Source organism: Chrysemys picta, chromosome 1 (genome assembly GCF_011386835.1).
Source record: "Chrysemys picta bellii isolate R12L10 chromosome 1, ASM1138683v2, whole genome shotgun sequence".
NCBI lineage: Eukaryota > Metazoa > Chordata > Testudines > Emydidae > Chrysemys > Chrysemys picta.
The window spans coordinates 194,526,513-194,547,530 of record NC_088791.1 but is presented as its reverse complement, the minus strand read 5'-3'; the positions used below and the strand labels follow the sequence as shown (position 1 = coordinate 194,547,530).

Genomic DNA, 21,018 nt, shown 5'->3' with positions numbered 1-21,018 from the left:
AGGACATCCAAAAGGAGAGAATAGAGATGAGGGGGAACCAGGAGAGGACAGTCACAAAAAGACAAAGGAGGAGAAGATTTCAAGAAGTGCATGGCTGACTCTGTTGAAAGTGGCTGACAGGTAAAGGAGGATAAGTATGGAGTACTGACTCTGAGCTTTGGCTAGATAGAAGTCACTAGAGACTTTGATGAGAGCCATTTCAGTGGAATGCAAGGGGCAGAAGCCAGGTTGGAGTGGATCTAAGCTAGAACTAAATGAGGGGAACTCCAGACTGTGATCATAGACAGTGTGGTAGTGGAGCAAGGTGAGTCTTAAGCCTTAATTTTGAGGTGGCTGACTTACAAGCTCTTTTCCTTTGTGGACCATTTCCCTTGAGCCACTGACTTTCTTAGTTGGCGTCCCCATCCTAGCAAGCTTCCAGCCTTAATCAGCCAATTATCAGGGACAACCCAGGGAGCAACCCTTCTGATTTGTGTTGTCTAGCCACCACCTTAGAGCCATTCTGAATGCAGAGAGCAGTTGATGATATAGCCTGGAGTTCTTTGATTCTGCTCAGTTTGAGAGCAGAAAACATGGTAGCACTCTTATTTGGAAGTCAGTTCAGGGAACTATTGTCAAGCACGCTGCCATAGACTCCAGCACCCATAGGTAATCCCAGGAGAACACTACCATCAGTTGCAGCAGGGCTGGCAATTGGTGTTGCTGCTTCAGACAGCTGTCCTGAATTAAGGTTTTATCTGCTTTTGTGCTAACTGGGCTCACACACAGACCAGCTGCTGACACTGTGACAGGAACTCCCTGTTGACGATCCTACCTTGGCTCTACATACTGGAGCCTGCTTTGGGTCAAAGGAAATTTATCGCAGTCTCAGTACATATCTAGGTCCTATTTTGGGAGAGCTTGATATTGCCAGAAATGCCCCAAATATTGTGTAAAATAGGATTCATCGATGTGATGCCAAATTGGGATGCATAGAAAAGCATCCTGAAGATCCAGGGAACAGGCAAATTCCTACATTGTCTGACTGAATCCCTGATTTCAGATTTGATCTTTCTTTAGCCCTGAAATGAAGAATTTATTTTCATAGATTAAGACCAGACGGAATGATTGTGATAATCTTGTCTGACCTCCTGTATAACACAGGCCATAGAACTTCCCTGAATTAATTCCTGTTTGAACTAAACCACATCTTTTAGAAAAACATGCAATCTTGACTTTAAAATTTCCAGTGATGAAGAATCCACCACATCCCTTGGTAAAATTGTTCCAATGGTTAATTACCCTTACTGTTAAAACATAATTGCCTTATTTTAGTCTGAATTTGTCTAGCTACAGCTTCGGTCATTTTTATTTGTAATAGTTTTATCTGCTAGGCTGAAGAGCTCTTTAGCATCAAATTTTTATTTGCTATGTAGGTAGTTATGGACGGTGATCAAGTCACCCCTTAACTTTCTCTATGTTCAGATAGCCTCAAAGAGCTCAACCTGTTTATCATTATAATGGATATTTTCCAATCCTTTAATCATTCCCTGGCTACTATCTGAGCTGTCTCCAATTTATCAATATCATTCTTGAACTGTACATCCCAGAAAGGGACACAGTATCCCAACAGCAGTCACACTAGTGTCAAACGCAGGTCTAAAACTGGGCACCGTCCACCGCCAGTCTTGGGAAATGTGAAGTATGTGGAATAGGTCCCTTGTTCCCACTAAAATCTAGGAAAACTGAATGATTTGGGGGGATTTGCTACAAATTCAGCAGGGTGTCTACAGTCTTGTACACCCGGCCTCTTTTTGGCACTGGAGCAAGGCAACGAAGCAAAAAAAGCTTTTGGAGTGGCACTCTCCTCAAAAGTGTCAGGGTACTGCATGCAATACCCAATGATCCGAAGTGATGTTAACCTATGTATTTAGCAAGTGGCAAAGATGTGGTACACGTCTGCATACCTTCATGCTGATTGCCTGGGGCTCCTGTGCACTTCTCTGTGGGTACTAAAGTAATTAGATTTTTTTCCTCAAAAAGAAACCTGCCAAAGGTAATCTTTTCCCTGGTTGATGGGGATAGGTTTAGAGAGGCAAGAGCCCACCAAGGTTGAGATTGGTACCAGTGTCTGCAGGAGCTGTACTGTGGGAAGACTCGGTTTTTCCTATCTGTGAAAGACTTCTACAGCTTCTGAAGCTCTTTGCCAAGCAGGATTGCTCTCCTAAAGGGTAGAGGAGCTAGGCTGGCCTTGGCTATCTAATCAGTTGACCACTGCTTCAGCCCTTAGGAACCTCTTTACTTTTATGAAGATCACCCTGGCTCTTAAGGTGGTCCTGGTCATGCTGTATGTGGCACCTGCCATGAAAAACACTGCAGCTCCCAACAAGGGCAACATTTCAGCCATCACCATCTGTTTATCCTTAGTGTTGGAGAACATGAAAAATCTGTGCATTCACCCAAATATTACCCTAGAAGGATAAATCACATACAGGGTCCCCTGCAGGGTTCCTGAGCTAAATGCTCCTTTAAAAGCAGATTGACCTTTCTCTTAAGCAGCAGTTTGAAAAGGAAAATGTGCCTTCTGGTAGGTACTATCACCCCTTTTGCCACTCTTGAGGTGGCTATATCCACTGATGGACAGTCAGATCTTGGCATTTTTTCCTCTGTTGGCGGATACAGGATCTTCACAAGCCTGTCTGCAGGCAACTTCTTAATGAAGATTCCTACTCTTCAGCCATCATGTCTTGTTTTTAACATATGGAGTTTTCTGGGACCTATATGAACTAGGCAGGATGGGATCGCTGGGTATCAGATCACCTGGCTCTTCCATTTCCAATTTTCAGGAGCTGAGCAATCCTGGAAGGTAAGTCTCATAAGTCCTTCCACTTGAACAGCCTGAATTTCCCTTTTCCCCCTACATGCCGGAAGATCCTGCATCTCTTAGGGCTTATCCTGTTCACACTCATCTTCTCTAATCTCTTCCTCTTCTTCTGTGATCCCTTCCCTCATCTTGCTTTTCCACAGAGCAACACACTTGGGAGCCCTGGTAAAGGCTCTCATGATAGTATTGCAGCACATCCAAGGTGGCTTAGACAGGGGTGGGATGATTTGCACCAGGGCACAACAGCAGCATTCCCTCCTCTTATGTTGGGCTCATTTTACTATCCTGTATGCTTTGAAGGCAGAATTTAAAGACTCCCTAAATCCAAAGTCAGTCAATCTGGGTGTAAGCAGGGAGCAGTTGCTAAGCCATCCCTTTTAAGTAGGCTGTCAGCTTCCCTGCTGGTTTTAAGAAGGGGGGGAACTACAGAAGAATGCTCTCAGGGACAGCAAGGGGATAATCTAGCCCTCATAGGTGGGGAGCTGCTGTCATAGTCCAATGACACTAGGGAAAGTATGTCAGCCAGATAGTACCCAGCTGGAGCCCTCCTACTCCCCAAGTATGCTCACTTCACCTATCCAAGATAAGAGCTAATATATGAGAATACAGAACTCTGATGTGGGAGAGGAGCAGTGAAAAAGTCCAAGTGATAATATAAAATTTGTATTATTGTTTTGAAATCAAGATCTTTATAAAGTTCTGTACAAATAACTTTCCAATCCAAAGTTACCTATAAAATTCTCCACTATAACAGTCTCCCTCTTTAAAAAAAATAAAGCCGTCAAACTTGGACTTCAATTTACATTTTTCATGATTACCATTAGACTGATCTTTAATTGCCATAAATTCCCCTCAGATTACTTTACTTCCTTTCCTTGTCAAGAATGGTTAGAATAGAATATTTTCTTTTACAAATAAGGCAAGTATTTATTAACTGCCAAAAGATGGTCTCTTGAAACCTGTTATAAAGGAGTAATAGTATTTCTCAACTAAAAAAAAAAAAAAAATCAAAGTTTTGATCTAGATGCATTAGATGTGAACCTTGTAATCATAGATGTTTCTATCTAAAAAAAAAGTCATGGGTAAAGTGTCCCAAAATATTTAAATATTTAGGGAAGAAAGCACGTATCTCAAAACTGAAAAGTCTCTCTCCTGATATCACGTACTTGGTTGGTTAGAGGTTGTTGAATCTGGTCAGTGTAGGATAAGGCAGAAACCTGTTGGTCATTTATGTTCTGCTGCCGACGATCGCTGTACTGCTGATGTGAATGGGACATCTGTCCAGCCATCTGAAGGCCAGCAGCATGGAATGAAAATGACGGTGCAAGCCGAACAGATGAAGGTTTGCATGCTGAAGTCTCTCCTCCTAGAAAAACAATTCAAGATTTTAGTGTAATGTTTACATCCTCATGGTATTTGCACCAGTTGACCTCCATTTCCAAGGCCATAAAATAAATAACACCAGATAAAATAATACTTTGTACATAGACAGCAACATTAATCCAGAGATCTTAAAGTGCACAAAGGTGAGTAAAAAGTATTATTACACCCCATTTTACAAATGGGAAAGTTGTGGTACAGAGACACATTAAAGTGACAAACTAAAACATGTGTTAGAGAAATTGTTTACCTCCCACTTTTACAAGTAACATCTAAAATTATAATTGAAAAGAGATTAGAAGAAAATATAGTTGTCTGGTTTCTCTAGTCAATGTCATGAGAGATCTTTCTGTACAATCAATTTCATCATTTCAATTCTCCTGAATTGAGAGAGTCTTTCACACAGCAGAAAGAGACAAAACATAAATGTAAATGAACGGAAAATATTGCAGAATCACAATAAAAGAATAGACACTCAGGTGGAATTAGAGCTGCTCCATATCAAGCAGAGGAGAGAAGTGTAACCAGGTTTCCTACATTCTAGGTGAATGTCCTAACTGGGCTAAAAATTAAAAGTAGGGCCCAACCACTTCCCCCATTTTCTGAATTTAGCCCTTTAAAAATGCCTGAAAACAAAACATTTCAAGATGAATAAAGTGTTCCAAAACTGACTTTTTTGATTTGCCTAAATTTTTTCTGAATTTTGTTTTTTGGGTCAACCTGAAAGATTTATTTTTATTTTTCAGAACTACCAGCGAATCAAAAATCTATTTTTGCCCAGCTCTAGGCAGAATACTTGGAAAACAATATTTTAAAACTAAACTAGTTTTAAGCAGAAGTGCTAACACAGATGAGGTACTGTGGATTCTGACATATTACTGTTATGTTCAACTTGCTAAAAAGCAGGTTTAATTGACAAGTTGGTTAAAATGGGTCCAGTTACTGAAACCTCTATACCAGCTCGCCTACTGATGCTGATCTAGTTGTAATACCACTGAGATTTTTTTTCTCTCCTACAATTTCCTAATGTAGGCAAGTCTTCAATTCTGAACACTAGACCACAGCTCTTTCCAAGATAAGACACTTTAAAAAAATCTTCATTAAAATTCTTGAACAGGCTGATACCAGAAAGCTGTCTCTGTTAAAACAAATTTTCCTCACGTTGAGTATTTTTTTTTAGATTATGGACATAGCTGCCACAACGTAGTGCTTCAAAAGTCTATGAATATGACAAAGGGAACTTTTCAAATTATGCTGACACACACCACTTGGGAAACTAGGAAATTTTTAATTTGCAGAGTCATTTAAACAATAGTTATAAAATGTCTTGGACACTGTTTAAAACAGAGGATAAATTCAGGGCCCTGTGTACGCTGCCACACAATGGACTAAATTCTGCAGCAATAACCCATAAATTCTTTAAGAGCATTAATTTATTCTACCACCTCTTTTTATTTATTTAAATTTCTAAAATGCAATTCAAGGTCCTTTTAGAAGCCTATCCCAAACATTAAAATAACTAAATAATGAAAGGACTGCCCATATCATATTCCCTGCAGTCTACCCCACCCCTGACATCAAAAAAGAGACAGAAGATGGTTTTGCAGCGCACCCACAATGTTAACCAACTTGGACTCGGGCGGACCGAAGTGGGAAGTAAATTCCAAAACAAAGGCCGTCTGAGAATGCTCCCTCTCATTTATACTGAGACAGCTTCAGCTTGAGTGCCTCTGATCTCAATTGTGGCTGAATATTCACTGAGAGAGAAGAGTACAGTAACCCTTAATTCCCATTCACAGACACCCTCACCCATGATTCGTAATTAAAAATACCGATAAAATATGTCAGCGATTATTTTCAAAAATGGAAATTTTTGCTATGACCTCCAAGCAGGCCAGCTACAATTCCCAGGCCACTGTTCCCAAGATGTTGTCCAGGCGGCTTGACAAAAGAAGCTTCTTCCCTTTTAAGCATTCCAGGGAAGGGGATAATTTGTATCCAGATTCAGCAGCTCATTTCCCTGGGGCCACAGTCACTCTGCTTTTCTATAGACAGCCTAGTTCACCAATCTACATTTCTGGATCCTACATTCCCTGACTACAAGCTGGACTCTAGCCCTAACGCCCTGACCCCTGTTGCACAGCTCCACCAGGAAATATGCACTACAACCCAATTTATTACCTTTTAGACAGGGAAAACTGAAGTGCAAGAGGCAACTGCAGGGCAGGGAGATAAGATAGACACATAAAGGCTGGATGTCTTGTTGGATCAAAATGGCAAATTCTGTGGCCAAAATGCCAGGTTCTATAAAACCTTGAAAAATGCCAAGTCCCATGCATCATGAAGTCTGCAGAGCCTTAACTGGGTTCACTCCTCTTAAGAGCTACTATTTCAGGTACTCTGCAGAGGTCATTTCATTGGTTTGCACTCTGTTCAAGGTTTTATTTTAAACACTTTTTAATTTCTGTCCTCCAGGGTTGAACAGAATTTTATTTAAAAAATAAAGTTTGCATTTGCAGCACAACTCTGTGGGAAAGAGTAAATTAAGAGGCAACCACAGTTGTGGAATCATGGAATACATGGAACCCAGAACTTAGGATGTGTCCTTACAGACACCTTGTCTAGGTAACAAACAGTATAAGGAGGGACCACCATCAATGCTTGGATCTCCCTCTACCATCCTCAGAGATGTAAAGGCAACCAGAAAGGATGTTTTCATTGAAAAGTAAAAGGGAACAAATTGCCATTAGCTCAAACAGTGGCCGAATCAGGGCCAAGAGTACTAAGTTAAGGTCCCATTGTGGGACTGTATTTTTAAACAGTTGGAAACACCTTAACCGGGTTCTTCAAAATCTGATTACAGTTGGACGAGAAAAGACACTGTGACCTTCTACAGGTGGATGGTGTGCAGAAAGAACTACCAGATGGACTTTCACTGAGCTGAGAAACAGGTTACTCTGCTTCAAGCCCAGAAAGTAGACTAAGATCACTAGCACCAAAGTTTCTTGTGGAATCAGGAACGTCTGATGACACCAGCAAGAAAACCTTGTCCATTTCACCAGGTGAGCACCTCGCAGAGACTTTCTACTGTTCACTAAAATATTCTGGATTTTGGGCTGCTGGATGGATATTGAAAGTAGAGCATTCATGGGTAAAGAGCATGAATGCTCTACTTTCAATATCCATCCAGCAGCCCAACTGTGAGATGAAGGGAATTCAGATCTGGGTACAGAATCGTCCCTTCATCCTGCACCAGTAGATCCTTGGTTGGCAAAATGACAGGTTCAGGCTGCTTGGGAACCAAAACTGCCTCAACCACAACAGAGCCAAATCCTTTCTCGTCTTGCAGAGCACTCAATCAATGGAACTAGCAACTAAGTATACACCAAACCATTAGATTAAAAAGGTATCAGACAAGGATCCTGGGCTCATGTCCCCTGTTGAGCTAAAAACCTGACACACTAAGAGATTTGCAGCACACCTAGAAGGTTAAACAAAACCAGGCTCCAGTGGATCTAGAGGTAAAATAACTTCCAGAGAAGACCGGTAACAGAAGGCCACATCAGTAGTTTCCACCCACTTAAACCAAGCGGTATCTCACTCAAGCTTCATTATAGATGACAGCTGCAGTAATAACAGACATACTGGTTTCTCAGATGGCCAAGTTCCATTACATTTAGGGCTTTATATGTTAAATAACTTAAATAAAACATGGAAGTCAAAAGGAAACTAGGTGATTGAGCAGCAGTGTTGCTGTATGTACACTTATTGTGAAGCACCATTTAATAGGTAGGCAACTGCACACATTCTGTATCAACTTCAGCTTCTGAAGTGTTTCAGGCTGGAGGCAGCCCAAATTAACCAGGCTATTCACCAGCTGGAACAATTCCACATACAAACTGCACATTTTTGTGCTTGGTTCCATAGATCAATTCCACCATGCAAACCTTGTCCATGGGAGGCCAGCACATCAACGTCAAACACTCAGAATTTTAAGAACTGGAAAACAAGGCCTACTGAAAAATCTGGAAACCATCTGTTCCTATCTTTACCAATTCCTGCTGTCACTGGGATGGAGACAGAGAGAAACTGAGAGAAAGTCAGGCTTCTGCTGATGAATACAAGGTCATCCATCAACAAAAACAAACAACCATTCAAGATCTGATCCTTGAAACCTGACCTTGCCTGCACCACAGACCCGGTTCAATGCCACTTCCAACCCTACCCTAGCACATCCAATCCTTATGTAGTAATTACAATATATTGAAAGCCAAAAAAGATCCAATGATGAGTTAGAAAGAAGAAATAAGTAGGCGGAATAGCTGTCCTAATTCCTCCAACCTCAGATGCAGGGGAAAATGCACTGCAGAAACAGTAACATTTGAGTGCACCTATCTGATCTGTGAGGCAAAGGACAAAAATAAAAAAATCAAGGCCTCTTGGTGGTCTGGACTCTTCAGATGAAAATCCTGGAAACTTCCTGGAGGAATATAATGGATTTGCTGGCCAGCAATGTTCTGGAACCTCAAAGGTCATCATACTCAGCAACAGCAACTTCAACTTCCATATAAGTAGCACCAGTATTAGTGTATGATCTTTTAGTTTACAGGGGAACCACTGGATGCTTTCAGACCATCTCCAACTCTCACACTTAGACAAATACACTCGGGACCCAATTTCCAGTATGGGAGAAACCACAAACATTCTACTCTTTTGGGCCAGCCACTGCCACATCCTAATGAAAATCAGGGCCTTTCCTTCATCTTACTAGGGAAGCAATCAAGGCTGATTCATCCTTGAAAATATTTGATTCTTCGATTTTCAACTCATCCTGGGACAACAAGCCAACCACCTAAAAAGTAAGGTTCCCAATAAGTACCATGACTTGACGACCATTACAGATGACACTTTGGCTCCTAGCCAGCATAGATCATCATAGCTCAGAGGAACTGCAGTGGAAGAAATGTATAGAAAGAGGATTACAATGAAAGTAGTACAAAACAGGATCCTAATTCATATGCCAATAGCACGAAAAACTATCCACAGGACACCACCACCACAGTAAAGAAACAAAAACATTCTTCTTTGCCACTATCACAGCACCAAAATCATGGCCAATGTAGCTATTCAACATAGCAAACTAGCAAATGAAGCCAGAATGCAATCCAGAGTTGGACCCAGCATTCAAATTACAGCAGAGCTCACATTCTTTGCTGACTAGATTGACTGAATAGGAATGGAGCTAAATGAGGCAGAAAAATTTAGAACTCAGAGCCTTTAAGGCCAGAAGGGATCATCATGATCATCTACGCTGTCCTTTTGCATAATCGTACATAACAGAACCTCACCCACCCAACTCCTGTAAAAGATACATAACCTCTGGCTGAATTACTTTATACACTTCAAGTTCCAGAGAATCCACCATTTACTCTAATTCAAACCACGTGAGTAATGCCCCATGCTGCAGAGGAAGGTAAAAAACACCAGGGACTCTGCCAATCTCTTCCTGACCCCAATATGTCAATCAATTAGACCATGAGCATATGGGCGAGACCCTCCAGCCAGACAAGTGGGAAAGAATTCTCTGAAGTAATTCAGAACCCTCCCCCACATGTAGTGTACCATCTCCTACCACTGGAGATATTTGCCAACAGTAGTCACAGATGGGTCATATACATTGTAGGCGAGCACACCATCCCCTTCATAAACTTATCAAGCTCAGTCTTGAAACAAGTTAGGATTTTAGCCCCTGCTACTTCCTTTGGAAGGCTGTTCAAGAACTTCACTCCTTGGATGGTTAGATGCCTGCATCTCATTTCAAGCCTAAAAACTAACTGATGGCCAGTTTGTATCCATTTGTTTTTGTGCCAATAATGGCACTTAACTTAAATAACTCCTCTCCTTCCCTGGTGTATATCTCTCTGGTTTATTTACAGAGAGCAATCATATCTCCCCCTCAGCCTTCTTTTGGTTAGGCTAAACAAGCCAAGCTCTTTGATTCTTCTCCATTCCTCTGATCATCCTAGTAGCCCTGCTCTGCACCTGTTCAATTTGGCATTCATTTTTCTTAAAGAAGGGAGACCAGAATTGCACACAGTATTCCAGATGAGTTGTCACCAGTGCCTTGTATAATGGTAATAGCTCAGGCTTTGATTTTGTCATGGATATTTTTAGTAAAAGTCATGGACAGGCCATGAGCAATAAAGAAAAATTCACGGAGGCCCGTGACCTGTCCCTGACTTTTATTAAAAATATCCATGATAAAATGGGAAGGGACTGGGCAGCTGCGGGGTGGCTGGGAGCTCTGGGGCTCCCACCACCTGTGGGGGCTCAGAGCTCCAGGGTTCCCCTTCCACCAGTGGCAAAGGGAAGCTGCAGGGTCCCCCTCTGCTTTCCCCAGCGACAAGGAGCACTGTAGGAATTCCCCTGTCCTCCGCAGCAGCCGGGAGCTGCGGGGTACCCAGCAGCTTGCAGCAGCTGGGAACTGCGGGGTACCTCTGCTGCACATGGCGGTTGAGAGCATGGGTGCCTGCTGCCTCAGGCGGCAGGGGTACCTTATCGCTCCCTGCCACTGCGGGAGGCGGCAGGACCCTGCAGCTCCCAGCCGCCAGGGCTGAAGTCACGGAGGTCTTTGAAAGTCACGGATTCCATGACTTCTGCAACCTCCATGCCAAAACTGTAGCCATAGTAATAACACTTCCCTAACTCTACTGGAAATACCTAATCTGATGCATCCTAGGACTGCATTAGCCTTTTTCACGGACGCATCACATAGGCAGCTCATAGTCATCCCATGATCGACCAATACACCCAGGTCTCTCGTCGTCCTTTGTCGCTTCCAACTGATCTGTCCCCAGCTTATAGCAAAAATTCTTGTTGTAAGTCCGTAAGTGCTTGACCTTGCACTCTGCACTATTAAATTTCATCCAATTTCTATTATGTCAGTTTGCAGGGTCAAAGGCCTTGTCTACACTACGAGAGTAGTTCGATTTTACTTAAATCGAATTCTTGGAATCGATATTGCAAAGTCGAACGTGTGTGTCCACACTAAGGGCAGTAATTCGACTTTGTGCGTCCACACTAACGGGGAAAGCGTCGACATTGGAAGCGGTGCACTGTGGGCAGCTATCCCACAGTTCCCGCAGTCCCCGCTGCCCATTGGAATTCTGGGTGGAGCCGCCAATGCCTTCTGGGTAAAAAAAATGTGTCGAGGGTGCTTTTGGGTAACTGTCGTCATCCGTCCATCACTCCCGCCCTCTCTCCCTGAAAGCGCCGGCGGGAAATCAGTTCGCGCACTTTTCTAGTCAAGTCAGTGACAGCGTGGACGCCACAGCACTGCAAGCATGGAGCCCGCTGCGACCATCGCTGCAGTTGTGGCCGTTCTCAACGCCTCGCAGCTTATCATCCACCTTTCCCTGAGGCAGATGCAGATAAGTCAGGCGAGGAGGCTACGGCACCGCGGTGAGGGCCTGAAGTCTGAGAGTAGCACAGACCTCTCAGAAAGCACGGGACCCAGCGCCGAGGACATCACGGTGGCAATGGGTCATGTTGATGCCGTGGAACGGCGATTCTGGGCCCGGGAAACAAGCACTGAGTGGTGGGACCGCATAGTGCTGCAGGTCTGGGATGAATCCCAGTGGCTGCGAAACTTTCGCATGCGGAAGGGAACTTTCCTTGAACTTTGTGAGTTGCTGTCCCCTGCCCTGAAGCGCAAGGACACCCGGATGCGAGCAGCCCTGACTGTCCAGAAGCGAGTGGCCATAGCCCTCTGGAAGCTTGCAACGCCAGACAGCTACCGGTCAGTCGCGAACCACTTTGGCGTAGGCAAATCTACCGTGGGGGTTGTTGTGATGCAAGTAGCCAAGGCAATCGTTGATGTACTGCTGTCAAAGGTAGTGACCCTGGGAAACGTGGAGGCGATCATAGATGGCTTCGCAGCGATGGGATTCCCAAACTGCGGTGGGGCCATAGATGGAACTCACATCCCTATCCTGGCACCGGACCACCAGGCCAGCCAGTACATTAACAGAAAGGGCTACTTTTCCATGGTGCTGCAAGCACTGGTGGACCACAGGGGACGTTTTACGAACATCTACGTCGGATGGCCGGGCAAGGTTCATGACGCTCGTGTTTTCAGGAACTCTGGTCTGTTTAGACGGCTGCAGCAAGGTATTTACTTCCCGGACCACAAAATAACTGTTGGGGATATGGAGATGCCTATAGTCATCCTCGGGGACCCAGCCTACCCGCTAATGCCCTGGCTCATGAAGCCCTATACTGGTGCCCTGGACAGTGAAAAAGAACTCTTCAACTACCGGCTGAGCAAGTGCAGAATGGTGGTGGAGTGTGCTTTTGGACGTCTCAAGGGGAGATGGAGAAGCTTACTGACTCGCTGTGATCTCAGCGAAACCAATATCCCCATTGTTATAGCAGCTTGCTGTGTGCTCCACAATCTCTGAGAGAGCAAGGGGGAGACCTTTATGGCGGGGTGGGAGGTTGAGGCAAATAGCCTGGCTTCTGATTACGCCCAGCCAGACAGCCGGGCGATTAGAAGAGACCAGCGGGACGCGCTGTGCATCCGGGAGGCTTTGAAAGCTAGGTTCCTGACTGAGCAGGGTAACCTGTGACTTTTAAGTTAGTGTACAGAGAAGCTGAACCTGCCCCCGTTTCTTTACCCAGTTAATGTTGACTATCCTCTCCAGTTACATACCCCCTTCACCCCCTTCCAACACACGTTTAGAAATAAAATCACTTCTACTTTGTTAATGAACACCGTTTTCTTTATTGCTGTTTTCGCGGGAATGTTTTAAACCTGGGACGCAGACTGTGGTGGGGAGCGGGTGTAGTGTAGTGACGCAAATGACGCTTCTAAACTCCAGGATTGACAGGCTCCGCTGTGGTGGACTGGTTGTTTCAACGGAGCCTGTCACCCCTCCTGATCGGGACTGTGTGTATGGGGGGGGGCTATGTGACTTTGTGGCAGGGGGAGGATGGTTACAGATCCCCTGCTGCGTGGCTCTGTGATCCAGGATAAGGACCACCGCATAAGATCTGTAACTGCTCTCACCCTCCACAAAGTCACAGAGCAACCCACCCCCCACCACAGAACATGAAAACCACCTCCCAGACTGACCAGGGTAACTAGTGACTGCACTGTGTATGTGCCCTGCTGCTGGACCTGCCCCCGCCTATGTACCCTGCCAAAGGTGACTGTCCTGCCCAATTACCAACCCCCTTCCCCCCCTCCTCCAAAAGAACATGATGGAAACAGTAATTAACAGAAACGTATTTTTTATTAGCAACTACACATGGAACTGGGAGGTGAAACTTGGACGGGGGCTTGTGTGAGGCGGGAAGGAAAGAACTTGTCAAATTTTGGGGAATGAGAGCCTTCTACTACTAGAGCTGTCTGCAGGGGTGGAGTGAGAGTTTGCACGGACTCTGCCGCCCCTCCTTCTTTGCACTTTGGGTGAGGGGGGTATGGGACTTGGTGGCGGGGGAGGGCGGTTACAAATAGACTGCAGCGGGGCTCTGTCCTCCTGCCTCCGTTCCTGCAGAACATCCACAAGGCGCCGGAGCGTGTCCGTTTGCTCCCTCCTTAGTGCAAGCAGCGTTTGAGTCACCTGCTGGTCTTCCTGCCGCCACTTCTCCTCCCGTTCGCTATGTGTACTTGGTGCATTTGGGACAAGTTCTCCCACCACTGGTTCTGCTGTGCTGCCTGGGCTCGGGAGCAGCCCATAAGCTCCAAGAACATGTCCTCCCGTGTCCTCTTCTTCCTACGCCTAATCTGCGCTAGCCTCTGGGAGTGTGATGCCAGGCTAGGTTGTGAGACAGTCGCAGATGTGGCTGTGGGAATGGGAAAAAGGGAGTGAATTCCTCAGAAAGATAAATGTAGTTGTGAACAAAGAACATAGTCTTTCTCTGTGAACAAGACCATGCACAGCACCTATCACATGCGCACTCAGGACAAGGTCGAATTCTCGGCCTTCGCATTCAGTGCCTGGGGTCTTGCACAGCAGATCTGAGAAGCGGGGCAGGACACCGGAATTTATGTAGCAGGCAGACATGGTAAGCCGTAGACTTGTGGCAGCTTAAAACTTTAATATTAGCACTGGCCTCCTTTCACATTGAAAGCAATGTCAGTCCCTGCTGCCAGCAATCCGGCAAGCAGGAACTCTGCCCCTGTCCCACCCCCTCGCGGCTGTCCCCAGGAACGATCCCTGTATGCTGCCCCTCTCCCGCCTCCACCGCGTGGCTGCAAACCAGCGGTTACAGTTCTGTAAAGGAACGGGCAAGCAGTCCCAACACTAACATTCCCCTACCTAATTCAAAGCAGGTCACCATGAGCGACATCACCCTGATGAGGATCTCAGACAGAGATAAAGAAAGAATGCTTCGGGAAAGCCTCCAAAGACCAGGGCCGTATGGCGCCCTGCTGTGCAGGGCAATGATCCCTGAGTACTTGATTGTCTCGTGGCGTGGAAACGGGTCATACTACGGAGGACCCAATAAGGCCGCTCTCCCCAGGAACCTGATGCAACGGCTTTCCAATTACCTCCAGGAGAGCTTCCTCGAGATGTCCCAGGAGGATTTCTGCTCTATCCCCGGACATATAGACCACATTTTACTGTAGCTGCACTGACAGGGACTAAACAGTAGAGCGGCTTGGGCAGAACAATCATGCTAAACCGGACATTGTTAGATTTTTTTTCAGTAGTTGCACTGCCCAGGACTGAAACGTTAAGCGCTTAGGGCAAACTAATCATGAGAAACCCATTGTTGTTATTCTTAATATTCCTGTTCTGTTAAAAATAAATGTTTAGATGTTTAAAACACTTACCGACTGAGCCTTCCCCAGATTCTGTGTCCGGGTTAACGGCTGGGGACGGTTGGTAGGGGATCTCTGTAAGGGTGATGAAGAGATCCTGGCTGTCGGGGAAATCAGCGTTGTAAGCGCTGTCGACTGCCTCGTCGTCCTCATCTCCTTCCTCATCTTCCCCATCCGCTAACATGTCCGAGGAACCGGCCGTGGACAATATCCCATCCTCAGAGTCCACGGTCAGTGGTGGGGTAGTGGTGGCGGCCGCACCTAGGATGGAATGCAGTGCCTCGTAGAAACGGGATGTCTGGGGATGGGATCCGGAGCGTCCGTTTGCCTCTTTGGTCTTCTGATAGCCTTGTCTCAGCTCCTTGATTTTCACGCGGCACTGCGTTGCATCCCAGCTGTATCCTCTCTCTGACATGTCTTTAGAGATCTTCTCGTAGATCTTTGCATTCCGTTTCTTGGAGCGCAGCTCGGAAAGCACGGACTCATCGCCCCACACAGCGATCAGATCCAAGACTTCCCGATCAGTCCATGCTGGGTCCCTCTTTCTATTCTGAGATTGCATGGCCATCACTGCTGGAGAGCTCTGCATCGTTGCCAGTGCTGCTGAGCTCGCCACGATGTCCAGACAGGAAATGAGATTCAAACTGCCCAGACAGAAAAAGGAATTCAAATTTTCCCGGGGCTTTTCCTGTGTGGCTGGTCAGAGCATCCGAGCTCGGACTGCTGTCCAGAGCGTCAACAGAGTGGTGCACTCTGGGATAGCTCCCGGAGCTATTAGCGTCGATTTCCATCCACACCTAGCCTAATTCGACATGGCCATGTCAAATTTAGCGCTACTCCCCTCGTCGGGGAGGAGTACAGAAGTCGAATTTAAGAGACCTCTATGTCGAACTAAATAGCTTTGCGGTGTGGACGGGTGCAGGGTTAATTCGATGTAACGGCACTAACTTTGACATAAACGCCTAGTGTAGACCAGGCCAAAATCTTTCTGTATGATATTCCAGTCCTCCTCTATATTGGCAATACCTCCCAACTTTATGTCATCTGCAAATTTATTAGTGCACACCCACTTTTTGTGCCCAGGTCATGAAAGAAAATGTTAAATAAGATTGGTCCCATGACCGATCCTTGAGAAATTGCGCTAGTAACCTCTCTCCAGCCTGATAGTTCTCCTTTCAGTATGACCCATTGTAGTCTCTCCTTTAATCAGTTCCTTACTAATCTTTCGATTCCTGTATTAATCCCAACTAATAATTTCCCATGTGGAACTGTATCAAATGCTTTACTGAAATCCATGTAGATTAGTTCTAATTGACCAAACTACATTACCCATTCCCAGAGTTTGGCTCCATTGCACTGGTGAATCTCAAGAAACTCTGAAAAAGATCTGAGCTACCATATGTGAATCAATTTAGTAATTGTGCTGGCTGGGAAAAGCACCTAATGGAAACTATCAATGCCTTCCACTCCTAAAAGGAACCATCACAGCCTTGTTTCAGAGAATCTCCCTGAAAAACTAACTTAACCTAATCCTCAGAAATTCAATACTTGATCCAGAAGACCATTCCAACTATGACCTTTTCTTCAACCTCAGATTCTCAGGCAAAAATCTGTGAGGAAGTGTCATGTGCTAACATCCTGGATGCTTCTCAACTGGGCTTCAGACAAGGACATAGGATATGTGGTACCACTGAAAGACCCTATCTTCATGGCTATGGCTATATCTCCATAATTTGCATTATTAGATAGTAGACAAGGCATAGGCAGCACAGCACTTCAACAACTCAAGTCATTTGTTTTCAGGACCTATAGTGGTAACTGTAATTGCTCATCTAAACCATCGTTTAACTTTTTCTGCAAAAGGTAAACGAGATCAATTAAATATAGTGAGAGTGTAAGCTCCTCTCCCAATGACATGAGGCTTGCCAGCAAATCTCATTTATATTGAAGGAACACCAGCTCAAACACCTCTGCTGATATTAACTGTGATAATATGTCACTGGTTCGGAGACATAGTCTCAGCTATGTCCTAAACCTTTCAAGGCTTATAAATCAAAAAACAGCAGCAGTTCACTGAAAGCTAATGCTGCTGCTTTTTCTAGAAACTACCTGGGACACTTTCCTTTCTTTGAAAATATGCATCCAGTTTGACAAACTTGGGTAAAGCCTCTGTTATTTTTCTGCCTCATCACTGAGTCTGGATGATCTGATATGGTCAGTGATAAAAAAAGGCTGTTTTTCATCTCCATCTTACTAGCAAACTTTGCTCTTTCCTCCCATAAAAGAGAACTTGATCATGGTAATCTGCGCATGTTACCTCCAGAGTGGATTACCGTAATTTGCTGCATCTAAAATGATGTAAAAATAATGGACAGGCTCCAGCTGATACATAGAGGCCGCCCACCTCTATAAATTAAGACACTCTGAGCACATCATTCCCATTCCTCTGGTCCCTCAACTCTCTCCCAGTCTTCCACTGTCAGTTCAAGGCCTTGGTCCTGTCTTTGAGGCCATTAATAGATCAGATCCTAGCTACTTTGAAGAATTCAAGAGCATCTACAAACTGCCATCCAAGATTTCTCAGGGACAACAGAGATTATAACGCTCAGAGCAAAACATGCAAGTCAAAGACAAGGCAGCTTCAGTCTAGGGGATCCAGATGTGGAATTAACTTTCAGAGAAGATGATAATGATCCAGAGCTTGACCACTTTTACGTCACCATGCATCATAATCCTCCTGATTAAGCTTTTCCATCAAAACAAGAATTACATTTATAACTATATCACCCCACAAATACAAGAAAAAAGAAAAGAACGAGAGAAAAGAAAGAACATTAGACTCCAACAAGACCATCAGATACCTCCCTATGCCAATCTAAGTAACCTGAGAGGTCCTCAGATTTTACAGTGCACCAATATAAAAACCCTAAAACAGATTCCTCTAAATTGTTCTGGTCTGCCTTGGGATGCGTGAGGGGCTACGGCCTCAGACAATTGCATGATGGTACAAGTTCTCCATACTAAATGTTTTAAACTTGCACTTAATTTAATGTCTAAGTGGCTCCAAATCTATTCTGAGGATTAACTAAATTTTCTTCTCTTAGAGTCCACCTTGTATCCAGAGAATGGCGTACTACTAAAGGTCTGGGTTCAGAGAAGCCCAAGCCTTTGGGAAAATCCCTCCATCTCAACAAATCCTGCCCACATCTCTTTCCCCACTTATGGCAGCTGTCCTTTAAAGGCCTGCACCAATCCTGGAAGGTGAAAACCACTGGTGGCTGGAGCGCCACAAGAAAAATACAGGCGAGTCTCATCTTACGTGGGGGTTCCGTTCCGTGGTTAGCGCGTAAAGCGAAAACCGCGTATAGTCCAAATGACATTGAGTTGAATTGCGGGCGGAATCACCCGCACTACTAGTACAGTATTAAAATTGTTATTTTTCTCTTTTGTTTTGTTTTTTTGTTTTTGCTGACCGCGTAAAGCTGAAATCGCGCATGTTAAATGCGCGTAAGATGCGACAGATCTGTATGAGTTGGGATTTATTTATAGGTTGTGGGGTAGCTTTGCCAATTGACTGTACTTTAATGAACATCTATTTAAATTATATGTTCTTTTTCCCTACTATCTGGCCACTCACAATAGAACCTCGAGTTACAAACACCAGAGTTACAACCAGTCAACTACCCACCTCATTTGGAACTGGAAGTTCACAATCAGGCAGCAGCAGAACAAAAATAAAAACAAAAACGCAAATACAGTACAGTACCGTGTTAAATGTAAACTACTGCAAAGATAAAGGGAAAGTTAAAAGATTTGACAAGGTAAGGAAACTTTCTGTGCTTGTTTCATTTAAATTAAAGTGGTTAAAAGCAGCATTTTTCTTCTGCATAGTAAAGTTTCAAAGCTGTATTAAGTCATTGTTCAGTTGTAAACTTCTGAAAGAACAAACAATGTTTTGTTCAGAGTTACAAACAATCTCCATTCCCAAAGTGTTTGTAACTCTGAGGTTCTACTGTATATCTTCCCAAGGAAGACTATTAGAAAATTACTTCGTACAAAGAAAACTGAAGTTCTCTTTTACATTTCTAGTTCTCTTATATCATGGAGGCCTTTGGTTGCATGTTTCATGCATCCAATAACTAGATCTGCACACATGTATAATATACACACTATAATCTCTACATATCCACACCATAATATACATAGTGTTTTTACTTATATCTATACACTGAATACATATTAAATACTCAAAAACGTAGGCCTTGTCTACACTACACAGTTTTGTCAACAAAAGTCAGCTTTCGTCCACAAAACAGTGAAGGTGTACATACTGAAATGCTCCTTCTGCCAATGTAACTCCTCTGCTATGACAACATAACAACACTGACGAGAGGCATAGGGCTTATGTCGGTGCAGTTAGGGCGACACCATGTTTCTGTAGACACTGCATTATTTACATCAGCTGTTTGTTATCATTCTTGTCAATTTCATAGCTCCAGAAAGCCTGTTCCTTGGCTCCCCAGCCAGGCTGCTGCCCTGTCTCTGCTCCAAGCCAGGCTGCCACCCAGGTTCCTGGCTTTGACTGCTGCCTAGGCTCCCTGTAGGGAACCCTGCTGCCCCCAGGTTCCTGGCTCCCTGCCGGGAGCACAGCAGTTGATTGGATTCCGGGTGCGTATCTCCCCACCAGAGGCAAAAAGCCCTGTGCTACTGCTTCCCACTCCTCCCCCTGCTCCCAGCTGGGAGCGCGAAGGTGAGAAGGTGGTGTGAACATCTGTCACTGCAGTAATTAATGCAGTGGCTGTAAATTGACCTATGTTAGGTCCACTTAAGACTGCAGTGTAGACAGAGCCTTAGTTAACACAAAGTTAAGGCTGTCCACTGGCACTCATGGTTCCAGAATATGGAGAAGGGCTAAACTTAAACTTTTGGAAACCAGGAAATACAAAGTTAAGGTACATGCCATGTACCCCTGCAACGCAACCTTAACACTGCTCTCCAGAACAGGCAATAGCTGCTGGGGCATGGTTCTGTATGGGTGGCACAAAGGTTAAACTACTAAGAGAAGTGGTGGCTTCTACATCCCATGACGGATGCCTTAATGGAAGATGCTTTAGTCAATCAAGTTATTAGGCTCAATGCAGGAGTAATTGGGTGAAATTCTCTGGTCTGTATTAACTGGAGATCAGACTAGATGATCTGATGGTCCCTTCTGGTCTTAAAAAAAAAAAAATCTATTCATCTACAATAAGATGAAAAAGGACTAAGAACATACAATTTTTTGTGCTATGATCCACAGATTTGAATTACAGCATTTATCTGCACACATTCCAGCAGGGTTCACTGTGTTACGTATACCTATATTGAATTATGGAAGGATCAGTTGAGGCAGCTTGGCAGAGCTGTGCCACTTTAATTCATCCCCCTCTGACCGTCTTTAACTACATGCTCATACTATTTTATTCCATAGGATGCCTGCCTTTTTCATAAATTCTAAGGTCAGAAGGGACTACTGTAATTATCTAATCTGACCTCCTATATCTCACAGTGCACAGGATGGACAGCGATCACTAAATTGGCAGCTATTCAACATTTCTTTTTATCCTCCTCATTCACTGGATGGCACCATTTACTGCACTCTTTATAACCTGCTCTGAATAAAGAGTTAATAATTTCCTCTTTTTTTAAAGCACCCATCACCAGAGTATCTGAGTGCCTTACAAATGATGAATTTATGTTCATACCACTCCTCTGAAAAGACGGTTACTCACCGTTGTAACTGTTGTTCTTCGAGATGTGTTGCTCATATCCATTCCATTAGGTGTGTGCGCGCCGCGTGCACGATCGTCGGAAGATTTTTACCCTAGCAACACCGGCGGGTCGGCTGTGGAGCCCCCTAGAGTGGCGCCTTCATGGCGCTGAATATATACCCCAGCCGACCCGGCGCCCC

The 21,018-nt window shown here is 44.5% G+C and overlaps 2 protein-coding genes across 3 annotated transcripts in view; both read right to left on the bottom strand.

Annotated features, from left to right (window-relative positions):
- DYRK1A (dual specificity tyrosine phosphorylation regulated kinase 1A) overlaps positions 1–21,018 on the bottom strand; it is a 136,158-nt gene that overhangs the window by 32,349 nt on the left and 82,791 nt on the right. For both annotated transcript variants that reach the window (XM_065590484.1, XM_065590488.1), the window contains exon 3: positions 4,030–4,229. In XM_065590484.1, coding sequence (XP_065446556.1) covers positions 4,030–4,229 — 200 coding nt within the window. The remainder of the gene's footprint in view (positions 1–4,029; positions 4,230–21,018) is intronic.
- Positions 12,695–20,839, bottom strand: LOC135982671 (myb/SANT-like DNA-binding domain-containing protein 2). Its single transcript, XM_065590555.1, has 2 exons — positions 15,084–20,839; positions 12,695–14,089 (listed from the first exon to the last, which is right to left on the bottom strand). The coding sequence occupies exons 1-2, from the start codon at positions 15,658–15,660 to the stop codon at positions 13,863–13,865; spliced, it is 804 nt and encodes a 267-aa protein (XP_065446627.1). The 5' UTR covers positions 15,661–20,839; the 3' UTR covers positions 12,695–13,862.

What these genes read in the sequence shown, in the direction of transcription:
- LOC135982671 (XM_065590555.1), bottom strand. Translation starts at nt 15,660, where the DNA reads ATGCAGAGCTCTCCAGCAGTGATGGCCATGCAATCTCAGAATAGAAAG. An exon ending in ATCTGGGGAAGGCTCAGTCG is followed by an intron (nt 14,090 to 15,083) that starts GTAAGTGTTTTA and finishes CCATTCCCACAG; the next exon opens with CCACATCTGCGACTGTCTCA.